Source organism: Anopheles cruzii, chromosome X (genome assembly GCF_943734635.1).
Source record: "Anopheles cruzii chromosome X, idAnoCruzAS_RS32_06, whole genome shotgun sequence".
Classification (NCBI taxonomy): Eukaryota; Metazoa; Arthropoda; class Insecta; order Diptera; family Culicidae; genus Anopheles; species Anopheles cruzii.
The window spans coordinates 7,355,904-7,369,265 of NC_069143.1; the positions used below are offsets into that span (position 1 = coordinate 7,355,904).

Here is a 13,362-nt window from a genome sequence, read left to right on the forward strand (position 1 = left end):
CACCACCGCACCTTGCCTATACAAAATCCGAACTTGTCCGACACTACGTCTGGATGGTCATGTCACGAGTATGGCTGTCGACTAACCACCCTGGAATGTCTTCTTAGTCCGTCCAGAGAGACAGAGGGAACCCTTGGTGGATCCCGTGTTCGGTGGCGAAACAGCATCGATGACGATGCTAGAGCGGTCGGGACGAAGGCGCTCTCGATCGGCGGAGAGGCGGAGAGATGCACTATACTGCAGACTCGGCGCGGTTATTATGCCGGATAACAAAAAAAAGGAGCCCTGAGAGCCAATAAACATTCATAAACATAACATTCATAAACAAAATGTCCTTCAATGGGGTCCCCGGGTGGTAAGGTTAGTATTTCGCAGCTACTTTTCCCTTTTCGGAAGCAAAAAGTATTATATTCTTATTATTATAGTATTATTATTATATCGAAACACAGTTTTTGAAAAACAAATTGCAACCAACAATGTGACGGCTGGTTACCCGGCCCGCCAGCCGCACACATAAAGCTTGCAAGATGCAATATAAAAAATCCCAACGTCCCGCACCGGTCTTCTACTATTACTAGCCTCCAGAGAAGTACGCACCCCGCACCGCCATTTAAATTCCGGCGACCCGCGGAAGTGGAAAGGGGAGCCGATGGGCTTACTGTGACGCAGTTCCGGTGGAATGCGCCGTACTTCCTGGTCGCGCCGAAGAACTCGCAGTAGTAGTAACCGGAGCCCGTGTAGTAGCCGGAGGCCATCGCGATTGCCTTCGATTCACGCGGACAGACGGCAGACGGAACCTTTCTACACACGATAGCCCCAAAGTGACACCACACCTACGGGATAGATATGGCGAGTGGGCGCGAAAGGCCGCACACGCGCTCGCTGCCGGTGCCCAGGTGCCAGGACATAGCGCGAGAGAGAAAGAGAGTGAGAGGTGTCACTTGCCGTTTAATTACAACGCACTTTATCGGCGTCGGTCCAGATTGCTACGGGCTGGATATTCCAAATTTAAAATGCATCCCACGATTTTTGTGGACGATGGACTGCGACTTTTGTTTAGACTGTATTTATTGACTCCTGATTCGGGTGAACTGTTTATACAGAGCACTTACCAGCAGCAGCAACGATGACCGAGGAGATGCCTGCGTACGATAGAGAGGTACAGCGAGAAAGAGCACGCGCGAGAGAGAGAGGAACGGAGGGGGGATAAGGAAGCTGGGAAAAGCTTCGTCTGACCGAACCGAAGCGACCGACACTGCCCAGGACTGTAACTGTACGTGACTAAGCCCCGACACACCGCTCAATTGAATTGCAAAACGGCTTCCGCGTGATGACGGAACTGGGCGACGGTCAACATGCGGGGGGCTAGGGTGACGATCCCGAGTGATAGCAACATCCCAGATCCAGGCCTACCCAGGCCTAATTGAATGTTGCCCTAAACCTGAAGACGAGCTGAGTATGGGGCGCCATTCGTTTCTTAAAATGGGCAGCGGCATTGGTGTGTTGGGATGATGGGGGGCGGCAACGGGAGGACGGTGGGTCCACATTGGCCAGGGAACCAACCTGGAGGAGGATTCCGTCCAGGATTCCACGGAGTCCGCGAAGTACACGAAAGTGGCGTGGTTCAATTCTTCCCCAAAAGACCCAGAAAGCGGCCCATCCCGGCTCCTTCAAGGCGGCCGCTACTGCTGACCGCTGGGGCCGTTAGGAGCGTAGGACCGGGGACTTCAACGTATGGGCTGCACCTAGCGACCCATCAAGAGAGTGTAGGGCGAGCCAGCCCATCCTCTGTCGGCAGGCAGGCAACGTTATCTCTGCAGCTGCGCGTTGACTGGTTCGCTCCGGATGCTGCTGGATTATTACATAAGGCGGTCCAGGCGGCGTGAGAGTGAGATGCTGCTGCTGCTGCTGCTCTCGGGAGCATCTCGACTCACACCGTGCCGGAACGGGAGCACGGGATGAGGGATTTCGGACAACCCCGTCGAAGCCCGCCGCCAGTTACAAAAGTTCCGCTCGCGCGACTGGTGGTGTTCCGCCGTTGGCTGCTGTGCTGCCGAGCAACACCATAGTCATTAGAGGGGGGAGTCAGAGAGTGTCCTGTGACGCGCCAGACTGTGTGCTGGTCAGGTCAGGTCAGCGGACTGTGTCAGTGTGTTGGACCAGCAGCAAGATAGACAGTGCGACCGACAGACCGTGTGTGTGTGTGTGTGGGAGCGCTAGGAGCGCATCCCCACGATTTCTGGACGATTCTTTTTGGGTGGTCAGACCCGGCCAGCGCCGCCCGGCTGGCACGTCCATCAGCCCAAGTCCGGATCCGGGCCAAGCATCTGGCATCCAACTCCAACCCCGCCACAGCTATCAACCTACGGCCGGCGATCAAAGCTGGTTGCTGAAAGGCGCAGTGACGCAGTAGTACCCTCCTACTGCGGGGGACAAGTGCTGGGAAACCCGGGGAAACCAGGTTGTGACGAAGTAACGAAGTGCGTGATGCTGACGATGACGATGATGCTGAGTCCGTGCAAATAAAGGGTGTAGCTTTTCATCGCTCCTTCTACCCTTGTTTGTGTGTGTGTGTGTGTGTGTGTGGGACCTCACACGCACACCTACGCAGTTGGTGCCAGATGTAAGGTTGCTCAAGATTAACTCGGGGAAACGAACAAGGCAACTACCCCAAACGCCCCAAAAGTGCGAAACGAGGAGTGCCAAGTCAGCAGACTGTGCGTTTGTGTGTGTGCGTGCTTTTTTGTCCACTAAGGGTCCACCACCACCACCACCGGGTTGAGCTGAGAGCTGTGTGTGCGCGCGCACGCGCGCGTGTGTGTGTGTGGCATCGTGCAAAAGTTGCAATCCAGTACCGAGAGCTTTCGTCGCGTAGCTCATATGCCCATAAATCCTGGACCAGGACTAGATCGGACACACATCGGGGGTCCGCAAGAGCACATGCGTGTGTGCGCACATCTACGTGTACGTGAAGAGCACACACCGATGCGGACCCATCCCTCCAGTGGGTAGGGCTATTTCTGGAGGTGCCGAACCTTTGCTTACAGATGATTCCGACACGACGACGGCAAGGTGAACTGACCCGTCGTCCTTTGGTAAGGCCACCGCCCCACGCCACCAGCAGCAGCAGCAGCAGCAGCAGCATCAGCGTCATGGGCAAAGGATATAAGAGAAGATGCCAGGCTGGCGAGGCGTACTGAGCTGCGCTACTGAGGGATTCCAGGCACATAGGCGTGATTTGAGCATCGAGATCTTCTGATCCGCGATCCCGGACGAGATCCGGTGTGCCGGGCGTTCCTGGGCCCCCCCGGAACACCCCCGGGATGATTAGTGAGATTGAACCGAGCGATTGTAAAACGAACTAAGGCCAGGCCAGACAGTGTCATATACAGTGGAGTCAGTGGGTCTGGGGCGTAGGAGGCCGTGTACTTACGTCAGGACGTACCAGGGGACGATTCCTCCGGCGGGCCGCGAGTGCAGTTGGTTCGGTCGTCGTGTGTGTGTGCGATATGACGTCGCGAGGGGCACGGTGTTTCCGTGGTGTTGCGACGCACGTAGATTCACCAAGTACCAAGCGTACCATGCTGCCAGCTGCCAGCAGCCGCCACCGCCGCAGGGCTAGTGTACAGCTGAGCAGTTAGACAGGAAGCGCTCGAACGATCCAACACTTGACGCCCAAGTCCGGACGGGACCGGACTTTTATTGACAAACCGAGCTCTGAGCTCTGACTTGAGCGTAGGAGTAGCTGGGGCCTACACACCAACCAGCCTGCCCCGACGAGCCGAGTCGGTCGGCCTACGTCGCCATTCCAATTCCAGGAGTCCAGGCACACATATGAGTGAGCCGTGTGAACGCCGCCACCACCAGCGTGGTTGGACGAGCGGTGGATGGTTCGCTGCCCCACCCCAACGCGTGATGGGACTGCTCGTACCACTCCTCGCGGCACACCTTCTTCTTCTTGCGGACCTCGGTACGTATGGGTGGATGGGTGGGGCTAGTGAATTCGCAGAACATCGTCGTTTGTTCCAGTCTATCTATAGGTTCGATGGAGCTCCTCGGGAGAAGCTCCCGTGGTAGGAGAGCCCCAGGGAGAAGTCAAAAGGGTGAAGAAGTCCACAATCCACCTGCTGGTGGTGGATGGATTTCCCCCCTAACTCGGAAATGTCTCGAGTCTATGTCTCGGGCTTCTGCTGTGGCACCTCTCTGTTACGTTCTGTAACGGTGTGTTTCATTACGGTCGAACCCAGCCCAGACTTTCAAATTACGCACCACACATTCACATTTCATTTCGCAACATCTCCGGGGGCTCTCGGCCCATCGGCTGTCGCCGATGGCGTCGATTGTTTGATTGCGAGGGTGTACGCCTCTACGTGAGAGAGAGGTGTGTGCGATGTTCGGCTGTTTTTGCGGCGGCCGCTAGCAATTTGGACAAGCAACCGCACCGCGACCGCAAGGTGAACGCAATTGACGACTTTCTTTATCTCTCTTCGGCTCTCTCTCTCTCTCTCTGGCGCGCGCGCCCGCGCTGTGTGGTCGCTCTCTCTCTCTCTCTCTCTCTCTCTCTCTCTCTCTCTCTCGCTCGCTCGGTATTTGGGATGTACTCTCCCGAGGTGTCTCGAGGCGCAGGCGCACCGAAAATGTTCCATTCATCAAACTGTGCAAGGTGGCAAGGCTGTGCGCTGCGTCCTTGAGCGAGACGAACGAATGGACTACCCACCCACGACCCTCCTGACCCCCCCCGACGGTCCAGACTCCTTCTTGATTGGTTGGTGGGGGTGGTGGCCGACATCGGGTGGCCCCAGACAAATCTAGTCCGTAGTAGTTCGTAGTTCCTTTCTTGGCCACCGAGGCCATGTACTTGCCCGCGTAGTCGAAATCCATGTCATGCTAACACCGATTTCATTCCCCCCTTCCGCAGGCCTATGCGAGGAGTACACGACGGAGATCCCGACCGAGGGCGTGGACCTATATGCCAAGTACGGCGACCAGCAGCAGCAGCACGGTCCGAACAATCTCGGCGCGGCCTGGCAGATCTTCGGATCGAACGCGATGCGCCAGTCGGAGGGCCGGCTGGTGAAGGCGAAGACGCGCAAGGTTAAGGCGCACCAGAAGGACAGCCGGCCGCAGCTGCCGCCCGGCAAGATCATGATGGCGCCGCCCCGGCGCCGCACGTTCCACCAGAACGCGTCGGTCGCGATCGACCGGAGCGCGGGCCTGGCGCACCACCCGATCGGGACGGCGGGCGGCGGCGGGGCCGGTGTGTACGGGTCGCTGTCCCACTACGACACCCTGTACGGGATCCGGGGCGTCGAGCGGCGCGACAACGATGGGTTGCGGCCGTTCGAGCGCTTCGGTCCGGCCGGCGGCCATATTGGCGGGTACCATCGGCACCCGGACGACGATATCTTCCGCTCCGACGACGAGCTACTGCTGGAGTCGCCCGGTGGTGGCGGTGGCGGTGGAGGCGGTGGCCCTAGTAGTGGCAAACCGCCGGACCTGGGGCCGCTCGAGCACTGCGACATCCGGTGCGAGCCGCGCGAGTTCCGGTGCGACAAGAGCTGCGCCTGCATCCACATGGACCTGCACTGCGACGGGCAGGCCGACTGCGTGCTGGCGGAGGACGAACAGAACTGTGAGGCCGTCCACCAGCTGCTGGCGCAGCAGATCAAGGACAACTGCGAGACGAGCGGTACGCACGTGATCTGCGCCACCACGCACACCTGCATCTCGCGCGAGTGGCTGTGCGACGGGGACGACGACTGCGGGGACTTCACGGACGAGACCCACTGCGGCACGCGGCTCGACTGTACCGAGGGCAAGTTCGAGTGCCAGAACGGTATGTGCATCCCGCCCGACTGGGTCTGCGACGGGGACAACGACTGCAACGACCTGTCGGACGAACGGAACTGCACCAAACAGTAAGTAGCCTACTGGTACTAGTATTAGTAGTCTTAGCCCCGTATGACCTTCCAGGCTCCTATGGAACCTGTGGCTCCTGTGGAACCTGTGGCTCTTGTGGAACCTGTGGCTCCTGTGGCCGTCCTCTAGACTCCATGTCGTAGCTCTGGCGTCCTATAGACCTATTATAATTCAGTTCAGGACTGTAACTCTAAAGCTTCTACTCAAGATGTTCTGCTCAGATATGTTTTGTGTGTTGTCGTTACCCCACCCCTCCCGTAGGTGTACGCGGGACGAGTTCCGGTGCAAGGACGGGTCGTGCATCTCGGCATCGTTCCAGTGTGACGGCGAGATGGACTGCATCGACGAGTCGGACGAGGCGGACTGTGACCGCCCGATGCAGAACTGCCCCGAGGGCGAGTACAAGTGCAAGGGAGCGCTCGGTGGCATGGGCGGGCCGGGGGGCCGCTGTGTGCTGATGCGGTTCCGGTGCGACGGTGACAACGACTGCGGCGACTGGAGCGACGAGGAGAACTGTCCCAAGAAGCAGGTCGACTGTATGATCAACGAGTTCAAGTGCGACGACGGCGACTGCATACCGCTCCAGTGGCGCTGCGACGACAAGCAGGACTGCAACAATGGGGAGGACGAGAAGAACTGCCCGGTGGACCGGGGCACGGCTGGACGTGCCTGCTCCGCGGACGAGTACACCTGCAAGGACGGCCGATGCATTCTGGTAAACCACATGCTCTTGAGGTTGACTCACATCTCTGCATCTCTAGCCTGTTGTTTTCTGCCGTTTACTCACAGCGCTCCTGGGTGTGCGACGGGTCGGCCGACTGCCGGCGGGGTGAAGACGAGCAGGACTGCGACATCAAGTGCGAGCTGAACCAGTTCCTCTGCCCAACCGGTACCCGCAACAGTACCCGTGACCCGTCAGTATTCTCATTTTTCTCACCCCCACTAGTACTAGTCTTTCTGTAGCAATCTCGAATACCTCGTCCATACTGGACTCCGAACGTCTAGTCTGGTCTACGTTGCGATTTTGCCACCCAGAAGGGACTCGGGTCGTTTTGGACTCTCATGTACAAGATTTGAACTAAACTATGGTGTGTTTACTCCCAAGTACAGGCTAGGGACTAGGAGTCTCTAGGAGTCCCAATAGCAGTTTAAACTGAGGTTTCAAGGTCGCTCAAGCCTAGTCTGGACTGCGCCGATGAACAAAACTCTAGTCTAGATTACGTATGGACTTTTTGGGACAGGTCTGTACTAGACTTCTGGTCTGCACTAGTAACTGGAGTACTTGGACCAGTCTGAGCTGTTCAGAGTACACCAGGTACACTGGATACGTTCTGGACCTCTTTTCCAGTCCTGTCTGCATTGTCTCCATGCCTGGGTTGAACCAGCGTAAACTTGGTCTTTTTACTGCTAGTAGATAAGCTAGTAGACTACTTTTGAAGTACGGATGGAAACCTAAGGGTGCGTCGGCGTAGATTGTATCTAGGTTTTGGTGTTCCAGCAATTCGGACGGGGGTTCTATCAGCGCAGCGTAGTGCTACTGGCCCACTTGACCCCCACTTTCTACTCCCCACGTTACTCCAGGGTGTGCATCAACCAGAAGCATGTGTGCGACGGGTACGGAGATTGCGCGAACGGCGAGGACGAGCAGCGGTGCCCGATAGCGCACCCGTGCGGGGCCCACGCCCGCTGCGAGCAGCTGTGCGTGACGGCGTACAGCGGGCGGGAGGAGTGCATGTGCCGGGCGGGCTACCTGCTGCACGGTAACGGTTACAACTGCACCGACATCGACGAGTGCGCGATCGTCGCGAGTCCGGTCTGCTCGCAGCAGTGCACGAACGTGGCCGGCAGCTTCCGGTGCTCGTGCCAGCCGGGTTACGTGCTGCGGCCGGATCAGCGGACGTGCAAGGCGATCGGCGGCTCCGTGAAGCTGCTGATGGCGAACCGGGCCGACATCCGGCAGGTGTCGCTGAGCGGGGGCAGCAACCAGTACACGTCGATCGCCAAGGGTCTACCGAACGCGATCGCCCTCGACTACCACTACCGGCGGGATCTGCTGTTCTGGACGGACGTGTCGATCGACGTGATCAAGCGCTCGCACCTGAACGGGAGCGGCGTGCGTGACGTCATCAAGTGGGGCCTCGAATCGCCCGGTGGGCTAGCCGTCGACTGGGTGCACGACCTCCTGTTCTGGACCGACTCGGGAACGCGCCGCGTCGAAGTGGCAACGCTCGACGGACAGATGCGAGCCGTGATTGCGGCGAATGAGTTGGATAAGCCGCGTGCCATAGCGGTACACCCGGGCCGGGCCGCCGTATTCTGGACCGACTGGGGCACGAGTCCGCGCATCGAGAAGGCGTACATGGATGGGTCCGAGCGGCAGACGCTGATCGCGGAAGCCATCTTCTGGCCGAATGGGCTCGCGATCGATTACACCAGCGACCGGATCTACTGGGCGGACGCGAAGCACGTCATCGAGAGCGCCAACTTCGACGGGAAGGCCCGGCGCAAGATACTGAGCAACAACCTACCGCACCCGTTCGCGCTCGCCCTGTTCGAGGACTCGATGTACTGGACCGACTGGCACACGAAGACGATCTCGAGCGCGAGCAAGGTGAACGGGCGCGGCTTCCGCGTCGTCCACGAGGGCCTTCACTTCCCGATGGGCATCCAGAGCTACCATCCGTCGCGCCAGCCCGACTACCCCAACCGCTGCCCGGCGGATCCGCTGCCGGGCGGTCGGCGTGGCGGCTGCTCGCACCTGTGCTTGCCGACGCGGACGCACCGCCGGTGCGCCTGCCCGATCGGGTTGACCCTGCGCTCGGACCAGCGCACCTGCTCGACCGTGCCGGACAAGCTGCTGCTGATCGTGCGCAAGAAGGATGTGCGTGTGCGGCAGCTGGACGCGGCAAATCCGGTCGACATGGTGCTGCCGCTCGATGGCATCAAGTCGACGGTCGCGGTCGACTGGTGTGCCCGCACCAACGCCATCTACTGGACGGACGTCGGCAAGAGCCTGATTAGCCGGGCGTTCATCAACGGGAGCGGCCAGGAACCGATCGTGCGCTCGAACCTCATCTCGCCCGCTGGCCTCGCGCTTGACTGGATCACGCAGAAGATCTACTGGACCGACCCGGGCACGAACCGGATCGAGGCGGCCACCACCGACGGGCGCCAGAGGGCGCTGCTCGTCTGGGAGCGGCTCGACAAGCCGCGCGACATCGTCGTGCAGCCGGCCGAGGGCTACATGTTCTGGTCGGACTGGGGCTCGAACCCGCTCATCGAGCGGGCCGCCATGGACGGCGGCGGGCGCTTCACGCTCGTCTCCGAGAACCTACAGTGGCCGAACGGGCTGGCGCTGGACGTGGACAAGCAGCGGCTGTACTTCCTCGACGGTGGCACCAAGTCGCTCGAGTACGTCAATTACGACGGCACCGGCCGTAACCGGTTGATCCAGGAGGGCCTCCGTCACCCGTTCGGGCTGGACGTGTACGAGCGGCGCGTCTACTGGACCGACTGGGACACGCACAGTATCCAGGTGGCCAACATGTACACCGGCGCCGACCGACACACCATCCTTGCCAACAACAGCGACCTGATGGACATCCGGGTGTTTCACCGTAATCGGCGCGAGTCGCGTAACCCGTGCGCCCACAAGAACGGGGGCTGCTCCTACCTGTGTCTACTGAAGCCGGCCAGCTACAGTTGCGCCTGTCCCATCGGCATCCAGCTACAGGTACCACTACTCCACTCCTGCTTCTTCGACCTCGACCTCGATTTTGAACCCCTCTTTCTTTCTTCGCTGTAGGATAATGGCAAAACGTGTAAGAGTGGGCCCGCCAACTACCTGATCTTCGCGCACCGCACCGAGATCCGCCAGGTGTCGCTGGACAGTGACTACCAGATCGATGTGGTGCTGCCGCTGCCACCGATCTCGAACGCCGTCACGCTCGACGTGGACCGGGCGACCGGCGAAGTGTACTGGGCCGACACGATCGAGGACGTGATCATGCGCTCCACGCCCGACGGTATGCGCATCAAGCAGATCTACAGCGAGAGCATGACCAGCGTCGATGGGCTCGTGCTGGACTCGATCGGCCGCAAGGTAGGTCGCGTCGCTCAAGGCTAGTCTTGCTAGCTGGCGTTTCCCATTAGTAGTATCCCATTTCGTACAAGGTACTGGATTACTACTATTCTACCAACAGCTAGGCTAGTTCCACCAGGGCTAGACTATTACACTTCTGAGAGTCTGGCGTACATACCTCAGGGACCATCATCTACTTCAGGCCCTTTCAGATGTTGGCCTATACTGATGACGTCAGACATTATAGATCATATAGGCTCTCCGATGTGGAGCAAGCTTGAGGTGGTATGGACTACCAAATCCATTCTGGACCTGGTAGTTACTGGTTAGCTACCTGGAATTTGCTACTACTGTTTGTTATTCATACTATGCCAGTTTGTTTGAACCAACTACAGTATTGGGTGTTGAGCCTGGAGACCGGATCTCGGATCCAGTCTAAACTAGGTGCGTACTAAGTGCCTGTGCTTGTCTGGTCTACGTCTGGACTATCATTATGTGTTCAAGTCTACAGCAGCGCCCGCGAGTCCATTACGTCCTACTTACCTACCCCCCCTTTCCATCCTGTCTCGCTCTACGTAGCTCTACTGGACCGATGCCGGCCGGAAGGTGCTGGAGGTCAGCGACCTGGACGGGGATGGGTCGCGGAGTGCGCTGGTATGGCGCGACCTGGAGCAACCGCGCGGTATCGCGCTTGACTACGACTCCGGGCTACTGTTTTGGTCCGACTGGGGCGCGGACCCGCGCATCGAACGCGCCGACATGGACGGCGAGAACCGGCGCCCTCTGATCACCGAGGGTCTCGGCTGGCCGAACGGGCTGACGGTGGACCGGGCCGAGCGGCGCATCTACTGGGCGGACGCGCAGATGAAGACGATCGAGTCGGCCGGACTCGGCGGGACGCAGCGCACCCGGTTGGTGGAGAACCTGCCCCACCCGTACGCGCTCGCCGTCACCGCGCGCCACATCTACTGGACCGACTGGATCACGAAGGCGCTACACACGGTGCCGAAGGTGCAGCCCCACGGCACCGGCGCCACCGCTGCCGCCGCCGCCGCCGCCACAAGCCACATCCGCAACGTGACGCACGGGCTCGAAGGCCTGATGGACGTGAAGGTGGTGCAGGAAGACGACGGCTACCAGCTGGAGAATGTGTGCGGGAAGGCGAACGGGGGCTGCTCGCACCTGTGCCTGCGGAACCCGACCGGCTACAGCTGCAAGTGCCCGACCGGGCTCACGATGCGCGAGGGCAGCACCAGCGACTGCAAGACCCTGCCGGACGTAAGTACCACCAAGTATGTGTTGTGGAGAATATGTGGAGTCATGCTCTGATGCCTGCCTGGGCCCCTTCCAGGAGTTTCTGCTGATTGCGCTGCGGTCGGGCATCGGACGCATCTCGCTGGATACGCCGGACCTGTTCGATGTGGTGCTGCCGATCGAGGGCGTCCACGGTGCGGTCGTCCTTGACTACCACTACGACGCACTGCAGGTGTACTACGCGGACGTGAACGTGGACGCGATCCGACGCGTCAGCATGCAGAACGTGTCGGACACGCAGGTGATCGTGGCGCGCGGCCTGAACACGCCGAACGGGCTCGCTGTGGACTGGCTGGCCGACAACCTGTACTGGACCGACACGGCGCTCAAGCGGATCGAGGTGGCCCGGCTGGACGGCTCGTGCCGGAAGGCGATCCTCACCGACCGGCTGGACGATCCGCGTTCGCTCATCCTCTACCCGAAGCGTGGCTTCCTGTTCTGGGCCGACTGGGGCGCCACGCCCAAGATCGAGCGCGCCTACATGGACGGGAGTGGGCGGCGCAGCGTCGTCGACTTCGAGCTCGGCTTCCCGACCGGGCTCGCCATCGACTTCGACACCAAGCGCCTATACTGGGCCGACGCGCTCCAGGACCGGATCGAGATGTGTGACTTCGATGGCCGCCGCCGGACGCCGGTGGTGGCGCACGCGACGCACCCGTTCGGCTTCACGCTGACCGCGACGCACCTCTACTGGACCGACTGGTACAACAAGTCGGTGCTTCGCGCGTCCAAGGACAGCGTGGCCAATGTCGAGGTGGCGCGCTTCAACCTGCGTGGCGCGCTCGAGGTCCGCTCGGTGTCCGGGGCCCGCCAACCCCACGACTGGAACCCATGCCGGCGCGACAACGGGGGCTGCAGTCACCTGTGTCTGTACGCCGAGACGAGCTACGTGTGCGGGTGTCCGGACGTACCGGACCCATCGGGCCGTCCCTGTCACCTCGAGCCAACTTTTGTCGTGCCGATCCGACCGAACGACGAGCTGCTGCTGTCGCACCAGGACCAGAACCGGCCCATCAAGTCGAACGGCTCGACCGTGCTCAGCACTAGCAAGATGCACGCCCAGCTCGTCATCATCGCGACCGCCATTTTGGCCGGGCTGCTCATCATCGTCATCATCACGATCCTAGGTAAGCGACGACTGGGTTTTGACCATCTGACACCATCTGACACCACCACCACCTGTTACAGTGTTGATCGTCAATTCGAAGCGCAAGCAGACGAAGAAGAGTGCACGGATCGCGAACGATGTGCTCACGTTCACCAACCCCAACTACAACGGCATCGACGGCCTGTACCAGGTGAACGATGCCGCATCCAGTGCCGCCTCCCGCAACACCATCTGGAAGCGGCTCAAGTACGACCGGGCACAGGTGAGAAATGCTCCATAGCCAAGAAATGCCTGGCGAGCCGAGTAGTGTCAGATAGGATTTGAACTAGGTCTAGATTTGCAACCCCTTTTTAAGGGCTATGTCCAAACTTCTACGGTGTTAGTTCTTGACACCCAGTGTCGATATCTTTATTATTGGTACAGCAGTCAAGCTGGTCTAAGCTGGGCTTGGTCTAGAGTAAATTTGAACTGCGGAGCTCTAAGCTTCAGGTGATAGGTTCAAGGGGACAACCCTATAAGGTATGTAAGCCCAAGTTCCAAAACGAAATTGACCAAGTTGAGGGCAGCGAAAGACGGGGGCACTACCGGGGTGTCTGTCGCACTAGTTGGACGTGGCAAGACTTGGACTTGGTGGACTTAGTGATAAAAGGCCCTTTCTGGTGGTAGTATCAGATCATTTGGACTCAGTAGTATAACTGGACATATGCTCCCTGTACTGTCAAGACTCGGGAGCCATGGCAGTATGTGGGTTCCCTCTGACCCTGTGGGGTACTTTCCGGCAGTCTGCTGACCGTGTCCCTTCCCAAAACAGGAGCGAGTGTACGAGGAAAAGTATCTGGGCATGCAGCACGGTACCGGAGGAGGCGGGAGCTTTTTGGCGACCGGCGGCACGGCGCCCACCACCGTGATGACACCCGGCTCGGCGGTCCTTCCCGTCTAG

The 13,362-nt window shown here is 59.5% G+C and overlaps 1 protein-coding gene across 1 annotated transcript; it reads left to right on the top strand.

The window, feature by feature from the left end:
• Positions 1–3,915: 3,915 nt before the first annotated feature.
• LOC128267625 (low-density lipoprotein receptor-related protein 4-like) lies at positions 3,916–13,362 on the top strand. The gene is made up of 10 exons (XM_053004513.1): positions 3,916–3,970; positions 4,919–5,918; positions 6,181–6,634; positions 6,709–6,833; positions 7,501–9,652; positions 9,725–10,021; positions 10,580–11,278; positions 11,352–12,441; positions 12,503–12,684; positions 13,234–13,362. The coding sequence occupies exons 1-10, from the start codon at positions 3,916–3,918 to the stop codon at positions 13,360–13,362; spliced, it is 6,183 nt and encodes a 2,060-aa protein (XP_052860473.1).

What these genes read in the sequence shown, in the direction of transcription:
- LOC128267625 (XM_053004513.1), top strand. Translation starts at nt 3,916, where the DNA reads ATGGGACTGCTCGTACCACTCCTCGCGGCACACCTTCTTCTTCTTGCG. An exon ending in TCTTCTTCTTGCGGACCTCG is followed by an intron (nt 3,971 to 4,918) that starts GTACGTATGGGT and finishes CCCCTTCCGCAG; the next exon opens with GCCTATGCGAGGAGTACACG. An exon ending in CGTCATCATCACGATCCTAG is followed by an intron (nt 12,442 to 12,502) that starts GTAAGCGACGAC and finishes CACCTGTTACAG; the next exon opens with TGTTGATCGTCAATTCGAAG.